General features: G+C 43.6%; 2 protein-coding genes across 6 annotated transcripts in view; one reads left to right on the top strand and one right to left on the bottom strand.

The window, feature by feature from the left end:
• The first annotated feature begins 1927 nt into the window (after positions 1-1927).
• On the top strand, positions 1928-9310 carry prss35 (serine protease 35). Its single transcript, XM_014168654.3, has 2 exons — positions 1928-2144; positions 6757-9310. The coding sequence occupies exon 2, from the start codon at positions 6776-6778 to the stop codon at positions 8063-8065; it is 1290 nt and encodes a 429-aa protein (XP_014024129.1). The 5' UTR covers positions 1928-2144; positions 6757-6775; the 3' UTR covers positions 8066-9310.
• Positions 9311-9594: 284 nt separating this feature from the next.
• Positions 9595-21095, bottom strand: part of LOC106583925 (clathrin coat assembly protein AP180) — a 65094-nt gene continuing 53593 nt past the window's right edge. For 4 of the 5 annotated variants that reach the window (XM_082963531.1, XM_082963533.1, XM_082963528.1 and 1 more), the window contains 10 exons: positions 17542-17685; positions 15223-15297; positions 14590-14814; positions 13340-13528; positions 13221-13239; positions 12949-13042; positions 12291-12368; positions 12049-12162; positions 11511-11604; positions 9595-11296 (listed from right to left, as the gene is read on the bottom strand). In XM_082963531.1, the coding sequence (XP_082819657.1) occupies positions 11524-11604; positions 12049-12162; positions 12291-12368; positions 12949-13042; positions 13221-13239; positions 13340-13528; positions 14590-14814; positions 15223-15297; positions 17542-17685 (1019 nt within the window). In that variant the 3' untranslated portion in view covers positions 9595-11296; positions 11511-11523. The remainder of the gene's footprint in view (positions 11297-11510; positions 11605-12048; positions 12163-12290; positions 12369-12948; positions 13043-13220; positions 13240-13339; positions 13529-14589; positions 14815-15222; positions 15298-17541; positions 17686-21095) is intronic. The other variant, XM_082963530.1, reaches the window with a different exon arrangement.

Genomic DNA, 21095 nt, shown 5'->3' with positions numbered 1-21095 from the left:
TGTCTACTAAAGATGGCTCCTTGGGTGGAGATGGCTTTGCAGAGCTGGGTCAGTCATGACCAGTTCGAACTATCAGGTTTCAGGTAAGACCCAAGTGCAGACTGTGTTGAAGTAACAATGTTTATTGCAACAACAGGGGCAGGCAAACGACAGGTCAAGGCAGGCAGTGGTTGATAATCCAGAGTAGCGGCAAAGGTACAGGATGGCAGGCAGGCTCAGGGGCAGGCAGAGTGGTCAGGCAGGCGGGCTGAAATTCAAGACAGGCAAGGGTCAAAACCAGGAGGACGAGAAAACGAGAGACTGAGGAAAAACAGGAGCTGAGAAAACGCTGGTTGACTTGAACAAACAAGACGAACTGGCACAGACAGACAAAACACAGGTATAAATACCCAGGGGATAAGTGGGGAAGATGGGCAACACCTGGAGGGGGGTTGCACAAGGACAGGTGAAACAGATCAGGGCGTGACAGTTTTTTTCCCCCCAATGTACCTCTTCTGTCTTTTTTTTTAAATCTCTTGCTGCTGCTCGAAATGACATCTCCTCTCACTTCCTTGGCTGCTCTCTCAAGAACCTCAAAGGGGGCTAGACCCCTGCTTATTTTATGTTTGTGTACAAGGGGCATGATGATGCCAGCTCTGTAACAATAAGAATGCACTATCTTGAGTTCATATGCATGACACATTGCATAAAACTGACAAAATGTAATCATGATTTGTATGGGGTATGGTGACCATTGGCTTAATTTACCCCAGGTCAAACATTTTGACTATATTAGCCCACTCAGCTACAAGGATGCACTTTCATGCTAGGTTTAGGACCTAATATTGTAGCTTATCGAAACCCCAGTTGATGTATAAAACAATCTTCAAGCTATCTGCTTTGGTTAAGATACAAGCTCATGAAACCTATAACACAAATTAATTTGACTTGCATGCCACTTAATCCATGTGGCCTCTTCCTTCACAGACTCCTTCACAGACAGTACTGTTTCCTAGAAACAAGGGGTGGCTGAACTAACACTTTGGCTCAGCTTACCCCACTCTCCCCTACAGTGTTCCCTTCCAAACATTAATTTGTAATTCCACTCAACATGTTTTTATACATTCAGCTCACTGTGAGCAAAGCTTGTTGAGTGAACAAATGTTCACACATCAGCTCAATTCCTTGTCCTTCTGAAGTCCACCCAACTCACCAAATAATGCAGATTCATTTGGCTTTTTTACAGTACATGAATAGTCAAGTGTGGCAGAGGAGGCTGGTGGGAGGAGCTAGAGGAGGACGAGCTCGTTGTAATAACTGGGATGGAATTCATGGAATGGAGTCAAACAGGTGGTTTCCATACAGTTTGATGTGATTGATACCTTTCCATCATTCCATTCCAGTCTTTACAATGAGCCTATCTTCATACAACTCCTCTAACCAGCCTCCTCTGATTCGTGTGGGTGGTTCCCTTTATCTTTACACATGATACATGAGGACAGATGCAGATCCAAGTGAAGCACATGTTTTCGTGAATAGTGCTCTCTGTCACGGCATGGGTGCATATAGCGCAAAGACCCCCTGCCAGTGTGTTTACCACCTCATCGAGCACAGAAACAAGTGCAGCAGATGTGGAAGTTCAGACGGGCGACAATGAAAACAGTCTGCGAGTGCCATTGTGGGCTCCCTGGAACTAATTCCAGTCCCCGGTCGAATGAAAGCTCCATTGAATAAAGCGCACAAAATGACACTGAAATGTAATATTTATTTCATAGGGCGCAACCGCATCTCATGAACACAGTATCCCATTGACGACCATATAGGACTATTGGGTTGCATAGACTGACAAACACTCACTCATTCAATCAATCAATCCAGCATTTTTAGCTGAACCGGCTGGTCACTCCCATGTAGGCCTATGTAAACAGCTTTGTCGAAAGTGAAAAAATCTTTTTCAGACTTTCCTTCCCTCCTCCCTCTCTCAGCATCAAGTGCAGCCCGCACGGAGGGCTCTGGCTGCTGCGACTTTCTCTCAGCCTCTTTGGTGCAAATGCGATGAGGAGAAGGGAACTTCGTCCACTGATAAGAAGACGTCTTAGATGCAATAGCAGGAAATAAAAAACAGATTTGCGGATTTGTCATATCGATCAATCGAATGCAAGCAGGTATGGAGCTGCAGAGCCTTTTGTTTATTTTGTTGATTGAGCCACTTGGACAATGGGTCTCTCAGTTCATTATTTTCATAATACGGTTTTTGGTTTAGTTTCTTCATTTCTGGTGGTCTGGTTTGATAATGGTGATATTGAACATTTGCTAAATTATATATTGATGGGAATTTTCATTTTATTATATTCATTACTTGGCTAATATTGTTTTGGATAATAATTTTTATTTGTTTGTTTGCCATTCGTTAAAGCATTTTTTTTTTTTTACTATCTAAGTAGTCATTGAGACAATAATATGGAACAGGTGAGAGTTAGCTTTTTACATGCAAATGTGGTAGATTAATTCAGTAACTAATTTTCTTTTATTCTTGTTTCGTTTTTAGGATACAATCTTATATATATTTTTTCACATAGACTTCTTAAAAAATAAAATATTTTAGATATAGTAGCGTAAAACAATTATTTATAATTCACACAATTTATTTAACCTTGAGATTAGAAACCTATTTTGCAAGGTTATTATACATTTTTATATTAATAGCCAACTCATGGCTTTATTGATAACCAATAGCTGATCTCATTTTCCATTTCCAAGATAGGTTGCGTGATAGTCTAAAGTTATTAGCAAAAACATATTTGCATCATAATTACTGAAGTTAGCGCTACTTTAGGACCAAGAGGACACCCTTGCTTGCAGTGATTTTTATTGTATCGACATTTTTCCAAAATGATTTTAGAGGATATTTTCCCATAAAAATCCAAATTATGAACAAAGAAATTAAGGAACGCGCGAGAGAGATTGCAATCTAGCACCATCTTTTGGTGGCCTTGTGCGGGATTCTTTCGACCATGCGCTGGATTGGAAAATGGTGCATGGGACGGCGTTTGAGAGATTATACTGTAATGGAAAATCTATCAGTTAAATGCAGGCCTTTTTTAACAGAAAATTATACTGGCAACCTATCAGTCTCCACTCTATCCTCAATAATTTCACTTTTCTGTTGAATTTGTGCTATTTCATGGTCTGGGAGAATGTGTCTTGTTGGCCAGAAACCTGGGTCAAATTCCTGACATCACATTTCCAATTCATTGAGTCATTCTTATGACATTTTTTATATTCTACCTTGTTTTATTTAAGGGTAAGGTTGGTTCGAAGATGTATGGTGTTGTGTACATGGCTATCCCATCCACAGTTGAGCGATTTGAAGACAAAAACTGAGGCCAATAAATCAGAATCCTCAGGTGTCAAAACCTACCATTGACAGAACTGCATTAAGATTACATAACATGGCACAATACATGCTATTCTGGGATAGGTCATGTGTGACCTTTGCCCTTACAGTAGACATACAGTGGGGGGAAAAAGTATTTGATCCCCTGCTGATTTTGTACGTTTGCCCACTGACAAAGAAAGGATCAGTCTATAATTTTAATGGTAGGTTTATTTGAACAGTGAGAGACAGAATAACAACAAAAGTATCCAGAAAAACGCATGTCAAAAATGTTATAAATTGATTTGCATTTTAATAAGGGAAATAAGTATTTGACCCCCTCTCAATCAGAAAGATTTCTGGCTCCCAGGTGTCTTTTATACAGGTAACGAGCTGAGATTAGGAGCACACTCTTAAAGGGAGTGCTCCTAACCGCAGCTTGTTACCTGTAAAAAATACATCTGTCCACAGAAGCAATCAATCAATCAGATTCCAAACTCTCCACCATGGCCAAGACCAAAGAGCTCTCCAAGGATGTCAGGGACAAGATTGTAGACCTACACAAGGCTGGAATGGGCTTCAAGACCATCGCCAAGCAGCTTGGTGAGAAGGTGACAACATTTGGTGCGATTATTCGCAAATGGTAGAAACACAAAAGAACTGTCAATGTCCCTCGGCCTGGGGCTCCATGCAAGATCTCACCTCGTGGAGTTGCAATGATCATGAGAACGGTGAGGAATCAGCCCAGAACTACACGGGAGGATCTTGTCAATGATCCCAAGGCAGCTGGGACCATAGTCACCAAGAAAACAATTGGTAACACACTACGTCGTGAAGGACTGAAATCCTGCAGCGCCCGCAAGGTCCCCTGCTCAAGAATACATATACAGGTCTGTCTGAAGTCTGCCAATGAACATCTGAATGACTCAGAGGACAACTGGTGAAGGTATTGTGGTCAGATGAGACCAAAATGGAGCTCTTTGACATCAACTCAACTCGCCGTGTTTGGAGAGGAGGAATGCTGCCTATGACCCCAAGAACACCATCTCCACCATCAAACATGGAGGTGGAAACATTATGCTTTGGGGGTGTTTTTCTGCTAAGGGGACAGGACAACTTCACCACATCAAAGGACGGGACCATGTACCGTCAAATCTTGGGTGAGAACCTCCTTCCCTCAGCCAGGGCATTGAAAATGGGGCGTGGATGGGTATTCCAGCATGACAATGACCCAAAACACACGGCCAAGGCAACAAAGGAGTGGCTCAAGAAGAAACACATTAAGGTCCTGGAGTGGCCTAGCCAGTCTCCAGACCTTAATCCCATAGAAAATCTGTGGAGGGAGCTGAAGGTTCGAGTTGCCAAACGTCAGCCTCGAAACCTTAATGACTTGGAGAAGATCTGCAAAGAGGAGTGGGACAAAATTCCTCCTGAGATGTGTGCAAACCTGGTGGCCAACTACAAGATACGTCTGACCTCTGTGATTGCCAACAAGGGTTTTACCACCAAGTACTAAGTCATGTTTTGCAGAGGGGTCAAATACTTATTTCCCTCATTAAAATGCAAATCATTTTATAACATTTTTGACATGCGTTTTTCTGGATTTTTTTGTTGTTATTCTGTCTCTCACTGTTCAAATAAACCTACTATTAAAATTATAGACTGATCATTTCTTTGTAAGTGGGCAAATGTACAAAATCAGCAGGGGATCAAATACTATTTTCCCTCACTGTACATACCACTTCTCTGAAACAGACAGGGCATATGGTTTGCTACATGAGGTGGAAGAAGGATAACTCCCCTGTGAGAAGTGTGGTTGGATAATGCCAAACTGACCTGGTCCCCTGTAGCCTATGGTTGGTGATGCAACAACATATCCTTTGATGGGATTATTTCCTATCATCCATCTCCTTCATCCGTCCACCGTGCAACGCCTGGCGGCTTTTCACTTTAACACTGCCTAGCATCTGATTGAATGGGAATGCAAGGAAGACACCTGGCCACCAACGCTCGCCCCTCCCTCACAGGCTCGGCCTCAAGCTGGAAGGCCAGATGTTAGCCAGCATGCCAAAGACTATTTAGGCTCTTCGAACAGGCTGGATGAATGTACTGTAATCACATCGGTTTTTTTTCTTCTCATTTTACCTCTATCCCATACCTCCATTGTTTCAAATGGTTGTTGGATTTGCACTACTGCACTGTAGGTGAAATGACTTCCCCCGTTCCATTCTCTGTATAGAATTGTGGTTGAGCTACATCTACACAGCTGCTGACAAAGGGCTATTTCTCTGCTCAGTAGTGCAATGATGGTCTGTTGAATGAAATTAAATTCCCTCCACAGCTATCAGCCCCATTAGCACCCTCACACTTAGCGAGTTACTCCTCAGTTTGGCCACAGTCTAACTCTCATCTTGTGTGATGTCATGTCGGCCAACGTCTCCAAACTGTGGGCGGAATGAAGCAGAGAGCAGCATAGAGTCCGAGAGAAACCAGATATGGTCATTACTGACAGCTAAAGGCTAACCATGTGGCTAAGCTCCCAGCCACCATCTCAGTACAGTCGGAGCCCCAGGGATGGTCCTCTCCTCCTCCTCTCTTCCCCACAGGCCACAGTCTCCACTCAACCTCAGGCTCCATAAATCTCCTCTCAACCACACAGCTCCTATGTCAACTCAAATGAAATGCTATGATTTCTTGAGAGACTGTCGGTTATATTTAATCGTTTCCATGTGAAGATGCTGCTACACCTTCTATTTGTTGATATGAGCATTTTGAAGATGGTTGTCTCCATGAAAACATCTGTGCTAGTAAACAAGGAGTGCTCTTGTGTCTTTTGTTAGCCACAGGCACGGCCCACTTTTTTGACAGCTTCGCTTCTTCTCAGTGCTCTGAATTTGGCAACTGTGAGACGTTCATTTTCTGGATTACATTGCCCTCCTGTGGATGTGGAACGCTGGTGCTGGATGTATTTTGGGGAAGAGAGGATTTGACCTCATTTATCTTTGTCCGAGTTTGTTTCTATTCAGAGTCAGACTTATAAAAAATACCCTTCAAATGAAATGCCATCCCATCCCAGCTGAAAAGTTTGACCAACAACAGATGGATGCCTCAAACTGTAAATTGGCAACAGTGGTTTCTGTAACAACCACATGAAAATGTGTTTCAGTAGAACGTTTTTACTCAGATTTGATTGGCTATACTGCTTGTGTGTGTATGTTGTGGGAGTAGAGCAGCAAACAATTTTTTTTTTCTTTACGTCTATTCTATTCAGTAGAGACATATGAAGCCATTTAAAAAAAAAAAACTTCATGCATGTTGACAAAGCAATAACAACACACTGTATTTGCACCTCAGCGTCCTCCACCATCTCTTATAGTGTCTTTCTCTCCTCTCCCCTCTAGAGCCAGGCCCATCTGTACAATGGGCCCCGTACCCCTGTGTCTCCTGCTCTCAGTGACGTCGCTGGTCGTGGTGGTGGCTGTGGAAGCCCAGGAGGCCACAGGAGGAGATGATGAGTATACCTGGCCTCAGTGGAAGGTGCCGCTGGTGAGGAACAGGAGGACGGTGGCCCTTAGCAGCCCCGGCTTCATGGCCAAACCTCAGGGAGAGCTGAATGGGACCTGTGGGATTGAGTGCCAGCGTCGCCTCCCCAACCCCTCTCTGGCTGACCTGGAGGAGTTCCTGTCCTATGAGACGGTGTACGAGAACGGAACGCGCACCCTGACCTCCGTGTCTGTGCAGGGCCTCAACGAGGTCAACGCTTGGCCTGCTGGGAACTCCTCCACTTCCTCCAAGTCACGCCGCAGACGGGAGGTCTATGGCACAGACACCCGCTTCAGCATCGCTGACAAGCAATTCTCCACTAAGTACCCCTTCTCCACCTCCGTCAAGATCTCCACTGGCTGCTCTGGTGTCCTGTTATCCCCCAAACACGTCCTGACGGCCGCCCACTGCATCCACGACGGACAGGACTACGTGAGCGGAGCACAGAAGCTACGCGTGGGCATCCTCAAGGAGAAATCCCGGCGTGGGAAAGGAGGGAAGGGGAAGAGAGGACGGGGGAAAGGCAAGAGGAGGAAAGGGGGAGAAGACAAGGAAGAAGAAGAGAAAGAAGAGAAAGATGGAGGGAAAGAAAGGAAAGGAGGGAAAGGGAAGGACAGAAAGAGCCGCAGTCGTCGCAGCGCAGAGGTCGAGAAGCCATCCTTCCGGTGGACCAGAGTGAAGCAGACCCAGGTCCCTAAAGGTTGGTTCAAAGGCGGGGCGTCGGACGGTGTGGCGGCTGACTATGACTATGCCGTGCTGGAGCTGAAGAAGGCCCAGAAGGTCAAGCACATGGACCTGGGCGTCATCCCCTCAGTCAAGAAGCTGCCCGCCGGCAGGATCCACTTCTCAGGCTTCGACGACGACCGGCCCGGCAACTTGGTGTACCGCTTCTGCTCGGTGTCGGAGGAGTCCAAAGACCTGCTGTATCAGTATTGCGACGCCAAGCCCGGCTCCAGCGGCTCCGGGGTCTACATCCGCCTCAAAGAGCCCGGCAAGAAGAAATGGAAGAGGAAGATCATCGGGGTGTTCTCAGGCCACCAGTGGGTGGATGTCAACGGCAATGGGGCGCAGCAAGATTACAATGTGGCGGTGAGGATAACGCCCCTCAAGTATGCCCAGATCTGTTACTGGGTCCATGGGGATTCCAGCGAGTGCCGGGACGCCTGAGAGACACACAACATGCCACAACACTCCTCCACCCTCCATCACAAACGAAACAGGGGCCCGCCCGCCCGACTGCCTTCCTCTGTCTTCTTCTCTATTACCTCCTGTGCTTCCCACTGGCAACTGCCACAGATTGCCTCATCACAGCATTCATCGCACACAAGCAGCCATACAGACTCACTGTTGTTGATTACAGGAACTCGTCAACAGATCAAAGAGAACTATGGCTGTTCTGCCTTGTCTAATTTATTAAATTATTAAAAAGCAAACATTCTAGAAATTTATGAATACAATGATTATATATTGCCAGCTCCTACTAGGTCTGTGTTTATGCTAACAAGAATATTTTGACAGATTTTTAGGTTTGACCAATTTTGATAAAATGTTGTATATTCAGCTGTTTCAGGGGAGTGATGCTTGTTATTTCATATATTCCAGGCAGCCTTAATGAACGCAGAGACGTTAACATTTTCAAATGTGTTCCCTTTTCTAGCAAAAGGAACAAGAAAGTTAATATTGGCTTTGGTGAACATCCCAGAAGAAAGCAAATCATTTTCGGAGAAATTAACATTTTAGTATATTAAGAGGTTTTAACTGACTTTTTTTCTAAATATTTTCTAAATCAACGTTGCTGGTGTTTAAAATAATGTATATCTAGCTCTTTGAGTTTCCTGTAATGTCCCTTTTTGTAAAACTACCTTTTCTTATAAGATTATGCTTCTATGACTAAATAGTGAAAGGTTCCAGAGGGATCCTGGATAAAACATGATTGTTTTCAGTCCTACCGTTCGTTCTTTTTTTTTTTACTCTAGCAGTGCATTAAAATGTGGTTTCATTACCATACACATAAAAATGATGGTGCTTATCCAGAGACTTGGTGCTAATTTCATAAATATAAAATTGTGCACTTTGGGGAGACCTATCGGAATATATTTTTGATAGCCTAGTACTGTAACGATGTATTTAATATGAGGCTACACAGTGGGTTTAATGTAACACAGCTTTCAGATTAAAAACGTTATTTTGATATTCAGTTTTCCATCATGTAATTTGAAGGCTAGTGGTGATAACAAATGCCATAGCGTTACGTGATGATAACAATCATCATTCTAAAGTGTTCATGCTGATGCATCTTGTTTATTATGTGCCACAATGTATACGAGTTTGCCATTGATGACCAAATACAATAAATTAATAACATTTCACCATGATTGAAAAAAACAACAATTAAACCAAGATTACAACTTGTATGTGTGTTTACCATGAGGAGAAGTGATGTACTGTATGTATCTATGACACATCTATGCCTGTAGCCAGGGTCATGATCATTAGGCACTTCTTGGACTTGTCCAATAAGAAATAGTCATTTACATTTTAAAATGTTTTCAGTTGTGCGCCCAAATGAACACAACCCAGGTTACGCCTATTGATGTCATTCCTATGTCATGACATTTAGTGCACCAGATTAAAAATTGCAATGCGTCCATGATCTGATCTATCAATATAAGAAAAAGATGGGCGATGAGTAATGGTCCATTCTTTCCATCATTGAGTTTATTGCATCTAAAAGGGCTTACATGCACTGGGGAGGGGCATAGTAAATAATAATAATAAAATAAAAATGTAACTCAATAATGAAAATGATGTTTTCCCATTTTTCTAATCCATATTTTTTTTCCACAACAATTGTCGAAACAGTCTTGTAATGACACAACACAGTATTTGTTATAGCTGGGGTTATACAGCACAGGACTGGTTTCACAGGTTCTAAACAGCTGTCTAGATAGACATGGAAGGCACACTGTTCAACAGTGTCCTCTCCTGACTGGGTATACACAGGCTCTCCGCTCCGCCCATGTTACCATGTACAATATTACTGATTCACTAACAAGGGGGAGGAAACGGAACAGAAACATGTAACAAAATCTGGGGTGGGGGAATAGGGAGATAAGGATGTTTCTGTTGCTTCTCAAATACAAAAAGAACACTACATATCCTGTACCAACCATGGTCTAGTCATAGTAATAATGCTAATAATAAAGAACGAGCATTTCTGAAAATCAAACAACAGACCACTGATGAGGAGGACAGTGATAGGTCCATAGGGAGAGTACCGGTGATACCAGGAAGTAGACTAACTGTACACAACTTGTTTTAGTGGTTTAACAAAAGACTGTTCTCCTCTGTATTGAGATATGAGATACTGGCAAGATTTGGCTCCTGGTATGCACTGTTTGACCTTCCTCTTGAATAGGAATAACTAAAATATAAACACATTTTCTCTGAAAATAGGCGGTAAGATATGATCTGTTGATAAAAATATCCGACAACGTTTTACAGTAGATTCACAAACAATGTCAACAGAGAGAGAAAGTACAAATAAAGCTGGACATGACGCCCCAAATCCCCCCCCAAAAAAGAAAAAAAAATGAAAAATAAACGCTGACAAAAAAACAAATAAATATACTGAACATCATAAAAAAATAATTGGATGGTAATTTAGGATTCATACATGTTGCTTATTGATATTAATCATATATTCATATCATATTTGTTTCTAAATACGTTCAAAAGATGACGGGAAATAAGATAATGGTCACATGACTTCTTACAATTTGATATCAGATTCACATCAATATGCTCTTCCACAGACACACTGTACAGAGTAGAGACAAAATCCTTAGAGATTTCCCAGTGTAATGTACATACACCACCGAAGAAGAACTTCTATGAACGACACATTGCACATTTCATCCAAAATTTACGGGGCTGCTTTGCTTACCCCTCTTATCCAATCAGGGTGAGGCAGGGTGGAAGCCCCTCCCCCTCTAGAGTGATCAGAAGGCCAGTGCAGGGCCGAAGGTGGAGCTGAGGGCATCAAACAAACACGCATCCAACTCGACACGCCAACACTACTGGAAAAAATGATCTAAATACATACAGAACATACGCCTTCAGCTTCTGCTCGGATTTCTGGCTTGCTTTTATAGACTTTTTTTGTAGGTTTTGTGTGGTTTTGTTTAGACAAAGGGTTACATCTAGTTAAGCACACACTTGTTTTTTTCTCACTAAGGTTTCACTTTCACAGTTTGTGCTACAACATTACACAGGGGGCTGGGGTGGTGTGGAGGAAGGGGGTCTCCTATGGGTGAGTAGCGTCTCTGGTGTCCCGGGATGTACAGAACGCCAAAATAAGACAGGCAGCCAGAGGGCCCAGCTCCAGAAAAACAAGAGCTGGAAGACAATAAGGAGAAAAACATACCCTAAGTTTGACCACTGACACAAGACTAGCATTAGCCTGCTCCCAGATCTCTTTGTGCTGTATAACCAACTCCTATAGTCATTGGCATGACAATGATTATAAGTCGTCAAAACCACAGAAACAGATCTGAGACCAGGCAAGACTAGCATCACACCAGGATGACAGCTTAATGTCCTGAACACACACCTGGGCTGGGTGATTACATTAAGTCCTTGAGGTTGAGGTCTGCCAGTGGGTCCTTGGGCTTTTTGCTCTGGGTGGCAGCAGGTCCTGGAGACAGCTGGAAAACAGAAAAACGAATTGAGTACCACTTCAAATACATTGCCTTTAAAATATATTTATTTTGCACATACAAGCCTCATTGCTTTCCAAATAGCAAGCCTGTGTTTACTTTGTAGAAAAGTCTTAGGATGATGTTTTGCACTTTGATTTTGGTCATCAGGAGAATAAAAGCAATATATCTTGAAAACTTGAATGTTGACATGCATCGTTTTATGGGACTGTATCAAAAGTGGACTAATGAAGAATATATGAGTATATTTCCCCTTTTAATAAGTTTATAACTGAAGGAGTAACAGGTGATTCTGTATACTTACGTGCACTTTCCTGTGTATGTTTGAGGGTTTGGAAAAAATGTATCTGAGAATGAATGTGAGTGTGTATCTGTGTGCGTGTGTGTGCATGCGCGCGTGTGTGTGTGTGTGTGTGTGTGTGTGTGTGTTACCGGTGCTCCTGGTGCTGCAGCTCCTGGCAGGGGTGGTCTCATGGGTTGACCCATCATTGGCTGGCCCATCATCATGGGAGGCATCATGGGAACTCCAGATCCAGCCGCTGAGGCCTGGAAAGAGATGGAAGGGGTTAATGGAATTGACCAATAACTATGTCCTGACTTGAATAAGAGCACTGAGCTCATTTATAAGTATAGCTGTCCATGTTGGTTTCTGGGCATCCAGTCCAGTATCTCACCATGCCAAAGCCAGGCTGTGCTCCCATGGGCAGAGGCATGGCTCCAGGGGCACCTGGGGCTCCAGGGGCGGGGCCACCCTAGAAACAGGAAGTCAAGACAAAACAGTTCACAGCTCTATGTCATAGAACATCATTTCCATTCCTGAACAATCCTTTCCCATTCAGGTCCACAGCTTATTTCCAACGTACAAAAATAATACTCTCTCCAGGCTCTACAGAGGGTGGTGAAGACTGCCCAGTCCATCATTGGGGACTGACTCTCTTCACAGCTGCACCTAAGAGACTTTCACTCATCCACCCTTACACACACACCTCACACACCTCGCACGCATACGCACAAACCCGTGCACCATTGCTGTTACTATCTATCTAAGCTGCTCAACCATATCACTACTCACTCGAGCACATTTCATAGTCTACACTGTATATTCTTATTGTGTAAATTTCAAAACATTACTATTTTTATTATTTGTATTCCTTTTATTTTTTGTATAAATGTGTATTGTACTGTTGAGGGGAGCTTGCAAGTAAGCATTTCACTGTACCATTTACAATCTGTATCCTGTGCACATGACCAATAAAGTTTGATTTGATTTCAATTTTAAATGTCCCAATAACGGTTCTTTGCTAATATTGGGAGGCTTGTGGAGGCTTTTACCATCATAGGTCCAGGAGCGCCCCAGCTGGGAGGGGCTACCTGGGGGGTCCAGTTAGATCCTCCTGTCAGCTTCTTGTCATTCCACTGATGGTCCCTATACGAGACACACAGGACACCAAAGTTGTCATCAGCTAGCTGGAAGGTTTGGGAATACACACTAGATACCGCGTGACTTTGATTGTTATTTAGGAAGCACACAAAGAAAAGGAGAGCACACACATGCACACACACACACACATGCAAGCACGAACACAGAGAAATTCCGTACGTACTTTTTCTGAATCCCCAGATCTGCAAGAGAAAAAAAATGAAATTTCAGAACTCATTTTTAAACTGACATAAAAACAGTAATCAGAACCATCAAGGCTGTCCAGGTGTGATCAATACATGCCTCCAACCAGGTTTGCCAGTGAGGAGTCCAAGTCGCCCCCGATGGATGGCCGTTTAATAGCTGTCATGCCACCCCCGACCGCGGGTGCCATCTTGGTATTCCCCCCAGCACTGCCTGTGCTGCATACACTACTCCCAGTGGACTGGGGTGTTATGGCTGGCATCAGTAGGTCCCCTAATCCACCAAACACTTATAGGGAAAGGGTAGAAATAAGGGGAGTAAGATGTTAGAAACATACAGCATGGATTAAAATCTTTATAATCCCTAATCTTCACAAAGAGGGGCCAGATGTGAAATCATCACCATACAATTCATCACCACAACAATAGCATTCAGTACAGTACTCTGGTGTGCAATGAATGCACCGAACAGGGCAGAAACGATATACACCTAATCTCGGTTAACCCAGAATAGAAATCTTGCGTAATTTGGTACCTTTTGTGTTTATGTAGTCTGCCCACGAGAGATTAATATAAACCCACTGTAAGGCCATCACTACAACATTATCTGAACATTCAAGTCTATAACTGTGTTTAAATGTGGTTTAAGACCACCACAGTGCCAGCATCGCAGCTTCAAAGGGCACTATGTTGAATTGAGGGTAGAATCTGGCAAACGTTACAAATGGGAGTAATGCATACATTACATTGTCTCATACGTGAGACAAACATATTGAAACATGCAAAAAGGGAATATTTAAAAACAAATGGGGAACGTGTCAAAACAGCTCATACTGCAAAGCACTAAGGAGAGAAAGGCTTGTGAACTCACCAATTACGCAGTAGCAGCAAGCAATGACCCAGCAGTGACAGAGAGTGAGAGGGGATGGCAGAGAGACAAGGGCAGAGTGGGCGAGAGGAGGGGATTGAAGGGGTGGACAAAGAAAGGATGTGAGGAGAGAAATGTGGAAAGGCAGTATGTGACAGAGAGAGAGAGAGAGAGAGAACAGAGAGAATTGCGAGGTGGGAGGGAGGGAGAACAACATATAGAGAAAGAAGGAGTTGAAATATGATGGGGAGCACAGTAGTAAGTATCTGCATGTGCGCATGTGAGATGAGTGAGAGAGAGAGAAGCAGTGTTGAGGAATTAAACCGTCAGAAGCGGTGACCGTTGAGCCCTCAGCGTTACATAATAGGGACAGTGGCGGTGATTCTTGGCAGCGTCAGTCATGCATGCAGAACACACACACACACACACACACACACACACTTCCCTTAGGATATACACATGGAGCAGACAGTGTCCCCTACCTGATGCATCAAAGCCACCAGAGGGTGCTGCTGTGGCCGGCACTGTGTCTGCAGCTGCTGGGGTGGCGGGGATTAGTGGGGGCAGGGAGCCGAGGGTGTCGAAGCCCCCCTCCAGCAAGTCATTCTGGGCTGAGACAGGAGCCAGGGTAGGGGCGAGGGCCGGAGCCAGAGTGGGGGCCAGAGGAGCAGGGGCCGCCGTTGGAGTCAGGCTGGGAGACATCAGTCCTGGAAGTGGGGAACCATTTGAATGAGAGTATTATATACGATGATAATGATTTTCATTTCCACTGGTTAGAATTTCATTGATTTAAGTTACGTTGTGTCATGGTACTCAATATTAACATACTGTACGTGCAGTAGGAATCACAAACGGCAGATGGCTGTCTTAGAGCAGGGGCTCCCAACCCTTCTCCTGGAGAACTACAGTCCTGCTGGCTTTTACTACAACCCTAATCCAGCCTACTTTATTCTACTAATTAACTGCTCACCGGGACATTGAATATGGTGTTACAGCTAAAGTGTGTGTGTGTGTGTGTGTGTGTGTGTGTGTGTGTGTGTGTGTGTGTGTGTGTGTGTGTGTGTGTGTGTGTGGTGTGTGTGTGTGTGTGTGTGTGTGTGTGTGTGCGTGCGTACCACCCAACAGATCCTCTTCTGGTCCCCCGGGGGCAGCGGGCGTAGCGTCCAACAGGGTAGGGCTACTGAATGTGTCTATAGAGCGACAGTAGAGAAGAGTTAGTTAGCCATGAGCCAGGAAGGGAGGGGGAGGCAGACAGGCCAGGAAGGGGAGGCAGACAGTAAACCAGGTTTGGCTGGGTTACTTTCGAATTATAATCCGTTACAGTTACAAGTTACCTATCCAAAAATGTAATCAGTAATGTAATTTTTGGATTACTCAAACTCAGTCATGTAATCTGATTGCATTCCGTTACTTTTAGATTACTTTCCCCTTAAGAGGCATTGGAAGAAGACAAAAATGTATGTTACCAATTGAAAGACATCTATTGCAGTATAAATCAATGTTAAAGTTTACATAGCTGGCCATATATGGATGTTAAATTTTACTTTATGGGTTGGTTATGTAGGATTCTTCTAACCCATCGCTTTCTAATACATATAACAATACAATTAAATCATATCTTTACATTAAAACCAAAGTCTATCAGAATTCCAGTCATTCCAATAAATGTTATACCCCTTGATCTTCAAGAATAGGACTTGGAAAAATGGAAGTATAGATTAGCCAAATTGTTTTACCTGAGCATGACCCCAAAACTAAGGACTTATTAGCCAGCACTACTGTGTTCTTTCTTTATGATTTTGTTGTCATAGAGGACTGATTGGACTCATTGATTCGAGTTGAAAAATATATGCTGCGCTCATGGAATGGCATGCTTTGCCAAGAGAGTGCAAAGCTGTCATCAAGGAAAAGGGTGGCTACTTGAAGAATCTCAAATATAAAATATATGTAGATTTGCTAACACTTTTTTTGGTTACTACATGATTCCATATGTGTTATTTCATAGTTTTGATGTCTTCACTATTATTCTACAATGTAGGAAATAGTAAAAATAAAGAAAAACCCTTGAATGAGTAGGTGTGTCCAAACTTTGTAATAATCCAAAAAGTGTTAAACAAATGTAAATATGTTTTCTATTTGAGATTCTTCAAAGTACCAACATTTTGCCTTGATGACAGCTTTGCACACTCTTGGCAAAGCATGCCATTCCATTGCACAAGAGCGCATTTTTCACTGGCTGTCCACTGGTTTCAAAAACAATGATTGATAGGCAGCTTAAACTTCTTGAATTCAACCATTATTGGGTTCAAATACACATTTAGATTTGTGTACAGCCATACACAACAACCACAATCCGTAAGGCGCAAAAAGCTTAATGAGATAGCAGCAGTGTGATTCACATCAATGCGCTAAAGTGATGTAGATATCAATAATACGTCATATCCATATCGCCATAGACTACAACACTGCTGTCATCCTTACCTCCAAGCGTTTATTCAAGTTGGATAATCTTTGGATGCCGACAGCAGTCGCACGATTGGAAGACATAGCTTGGACTGTAGCCTACAAAAGTGGTCTCTGACTTGTGGTCAGACTCAGTCAGGTGGAACAAATTTAAACTTGGGCCTTTTTTCAATGCTGATTTGAATGTCATTTAGAAAACAGAAGTGTCAAAGATTTTTTTTCGCAAACATCCTTTCTGAATTTAAAAGTAATCCTCGAAGTAATCAACTAGTTTTTCAAAAGTATCAGTAATCTGATTACAATATTTTTTCTGGTAACGTAACGGATTACAGTTACCATTTTTTGTAATCCCTTACTCCCCAACCCTGCAGTAAACACAAGCATGTGCACGCATGCACGAAAGCATACACACACACCTCTAAGTACCATGCAATTGCAAGAGGATAGAATTTCCGTCTCAGCCTGTGTATAAACTCAAAACTCTGCACACCAAAACAACGCAACTCAAGAAGCATTAATACCGAAACCTGAAAATCCAAAGGTGTTTCTTGATGCGGGAGACAGTACTTTTAGGTTTCAGGGCGGGTGACAGTCACTGCACAATGGCTGCTACTAACGCATACACAGCTAACTAGCAAGCAATGTTACATTAGCTACATAATCCAAAACCAGTTGCAGAGGAAAACCTCTGGTATATACTGCTACACCAAACATATTACACTATCTCTCTCCTAGATCCAGACTTATCTAGGGTCTGTTACCCTGGCTACGAAGATACTTACACATGAACACCTCCCCACATACAAATATCCTTCACACCTAACAGCTATACTTAACAATGGAGAAATGGCAATTTAAAAAAAGTACACAAGACGAATAGAGTATGGAAAAGGTCATATGTTACTCAGCATGAGTCAAATCAACCCATGAAGGTGTACAGGAAGTGGTGGATTTCGTGGTACAGTACGCACCTAGCAGGTCAATGACAGGTGCAGGTGCACAGGGCTCAGGTTTGGGAGGAGAGACAGTTGCAGGGGCAGGAGCTGGATCTGGATCCGGTTCTTGAGCTGGAGCTGGCGCCACTGCTGGCGCTGGAGCCATAGCAGAGAATGCATCTACAGAATGAGAAAGGAGAGCATTTCACCACACTTTGAAAAAAGCAGCGTTATATACAGTACCAGTGAAAAGTATGGACACACCTACTCATTCAAGGTTTTTTCTTTATTCGTACTATTTTCTACATTGTAGAATAATAGTGAATACATCAAAACTACAAAATAACACATACGGAATCACGATGGACTGTCATTTCTCTTTGCTTATTTGAGCTGTTCTTGCCATAATTTGGACTTGGTCTTTTGATTTGAGATTTTGGTGTCATGGAGGACTGATTGAGCTCATTGATTCGAGTTGAAAAATAAATGCTGCGGTCATGGAATGGCATGCTTTGCAAAGAGAGTGCAAAGCTGTCATCAAGGAAAAGGGTGTCTACTTGAAGAATCTCAAATATAAAATATATTTAGATTTGTTTAACACTTTTTTTGGTTACTTCATTATTCCATATGTGTTATTTCATAGTTCTGATGTCTTCACTATTATTCTACAATGTAGAAAATAGTAAAATAAAGAAAAAACCTTGAATGAGTAGGTGTGTCCAAACTTTTGACTGGTACTGTATATACACTAACGTTCAAAAGTTTGGGGTCACTTAGAAATGTCCTTGTTTTTGAAAGAAAAGCACTTTTTTGTCCATTAAAATATCATCAAATTCATCAGAAATACACTGTAGACATTGTTAATGTTGTAAATGACTATTGTAGCTGGAAACGGCAGATTTTTAATGGAATATCTACATAGGTGTACAGAGGCCCATTATCAGCAACCATCACTCCTTTGTTCCAATGGCACGTTGTGTTAGCTAACCCAAGTTTATCATTTTAAAAGGCTAATTGATCATTAGAAAACCCTTTTGCAACTATGTTACCACAGCTGAAAACTGTTATTCTGATTAAAGAAGCAATAAAACTGGCCTTTAGACTAGTTGAGTATCTGGAGCATCAGCATTTGTGGGTTCGATTACTGGCTCAAAATGTCCAGAAACAAATAACTTTCTTCTGAAACTCATCCGTCTATTCTTTTTCTGAGAAATGAAGGCTATTCCATGCGAGAAATTGCCAAGAAACTGAAGATCTCGTACAACGCTGTGTACTACTCCCATCACAGAACAGCACAAACTGGCTCTAACCAGAATAGAAAGAGGAGTAGGAGGCCCCAGTGCATCACTGAGCAAGAGGACAAGTACATTAGTGTCTAGTTTGAGAAACAGACGCCTCACAAGTCCTCAACTGGCAGCTTCATTAAATAGTACCCACAAAACACCAGTCTCAACGTCAACGTCCGAGCTGGTCATGGGTGCACCTCAGCCACGCTCAAGGTCCTAAACGATATCATAACCGCCATCGATAAGAGACAATACTGTGCAGCTGTATTCATCGACCTGGCCAAGGCTTTCGACTCTGTCAATCACTGTCAATCACCACATTCTTATCGGCAGTCTCAACAGCCTTGGGTTCTCAAATTACTGCCTCGCCTGGTTCACCAACTACTTCTCAGACAGAGTTCAGTGTGTCAAATCGGAGGGCCTGTTGTCCGGACCTCTGGCAGTCTCTATGGGGTGCCACAGGGTTCAATTCTCAGACCGACTCTCTTCTCTGTATACATCAATGATGTTGCTCTTGCTGCTGGTGATTCTCTGATCCACCTCTACGCAGACGACACCATTCTGTATACTTCTGGCCCCTCTTTGGACACTGTTAACTAACCTCCAGATGAGCTTCAATGCCATACAACTCTCCTTCCGTGGCCTCCAACTGCTCTTAAATGCAAGTAAAACTAAATGCATGCTCTTCAACCGATCGCTGCCCACACCTGCCCGCCCGTCCAGCATCACTACTCTGGACGGTTCTGACTTCTGAATATGTGGACAACTACAAATACCTAGGTGTCTGGTTAGACTGTAAACTCTTCATGAAATCTAGAATCGGCTTCCTATTTCGCAACAAAGCATCCTTCACTCATGCTGCCAAACATACCCTCGTAAAACTGACTATCCTACTGATCCTTGACTTCGGCGATGTCATTTACAAAATAGCCTCCAACACTCTACTCAGCAAATTGGATGCAGTCTATCACAGTGCCATCCGTTTTGTCACCAAAGCCCCATATACTACCCACCACTGCGACCTGTATGCTCTCATTGGCTGGCCCTCGCTTCATATTCGTCGCCAAACCCACTGGCTCCAGGTCATCTATAAGTCTTTGCTAGGTAAAGCCCCGCCTTATCTCAGCTCACTGGTCACCATTGCAGCACCCACCCGTAGCACGCGCTCCAGCAGGTATATCTCACTGGTCACCCCCAAAGCCAATTCCTCTTTTGGCCGCCTTTCCTTCCAATTCTCTGCTGCCAATGACTGGAACGAACTGAAAAAAAAAATCACTGAAGCTAGAGACTCATATCTCCCTCACTAACTTTAAGCACCATGTCACACTCTTCTTCGTCAGACGATAAGGAAAAATCATTGTCGGACCAAAACGCAGCGGGATCATGTGTACTCATCTTCTTTAATTAGGAAAAGAAGGGAAACCAAAATAAACACGGACACAAAACACAATGACGCATAACAGGCTGGTAAGGCAACTAAGCTATACCTAGCACAATCTCCCACACACTCCCAACACAAAAACACATACCTAATTATAGGACTCTCAATCAGAGGCAACTAGGAAACACCTGCCTCCAATTGTGAGTCCAACACCTAAACATAGATGCACCTCACATGAATAAACAAAATACCCCCTAAACTAAAGGGAGGGAAGGGAGGGTGGCTGCCGTCATCGACGGCACTCGTGCAACACCCCAACCCCCCCCCCCCCCCCCGCCAACCCACCTAATACTGGAGGTGGCTCAGGTTCCGGTCTACAACCCCCACCCAACCTGTCCACCCCTGCATAATGCTCAGGGCTGTATAACGTCTCTGGGGGCTCCGGACTGTAGGCCAACTCTGGAAGCTCCAGACTATAGGCAGACACTGTTGCCGGATACTCTGGACTGGACACTGTTGCCGGATACTCTGGACTGGACACTGTTGCCGGATACTCTGGACTGGACACTGTTGCCGGATACTCTGGACTGGACACTGTTGCCGGATACTCTGGACTGGACACTGTTGCCGGATACTCTGGACTGGACACTGTTGCCGGATACTCTGGACTGGACACTGTTGCCGGATACTCTGGACTGAGTACTGTCGTCGGAAGCTCGGGACTGGATTGATGCACTGGAAGGCTGATGAGTGGTGCTGGTACCGGATGTGCCAGTTTGGGGACAAGCACTTCAGGGCTAGTGCGGGGAGCAGGAACAGGCTGAGTTGGACTGGGCTGACGCACTGGAAGCCTGATGCGTGGTGCTGGTACTGGAGGTATCGGGCCGTGGAGGCGCACTGGCGGTCTCGATCGCACCTCCTGC

Source organism: Salmo salar, chromosome 02 (genome assembly GCF_965601325.2).
Source record: "Salmo salar chromosome 02, fSalSal1, whole genome shotgun sequence".
NCBI classification, from domain to species: domain Eukaryota; kingdom Metazoa; phylum Chordata; class Actinopteri; order Salmoniformes; family Salmonidae; genus Salmo; species Salmo salar.
The sequence above is the reverse complement of the archived record's forward strand: the minus strand, read 5'-3'. Positions and strand labels throughout refer to the sequence as shown.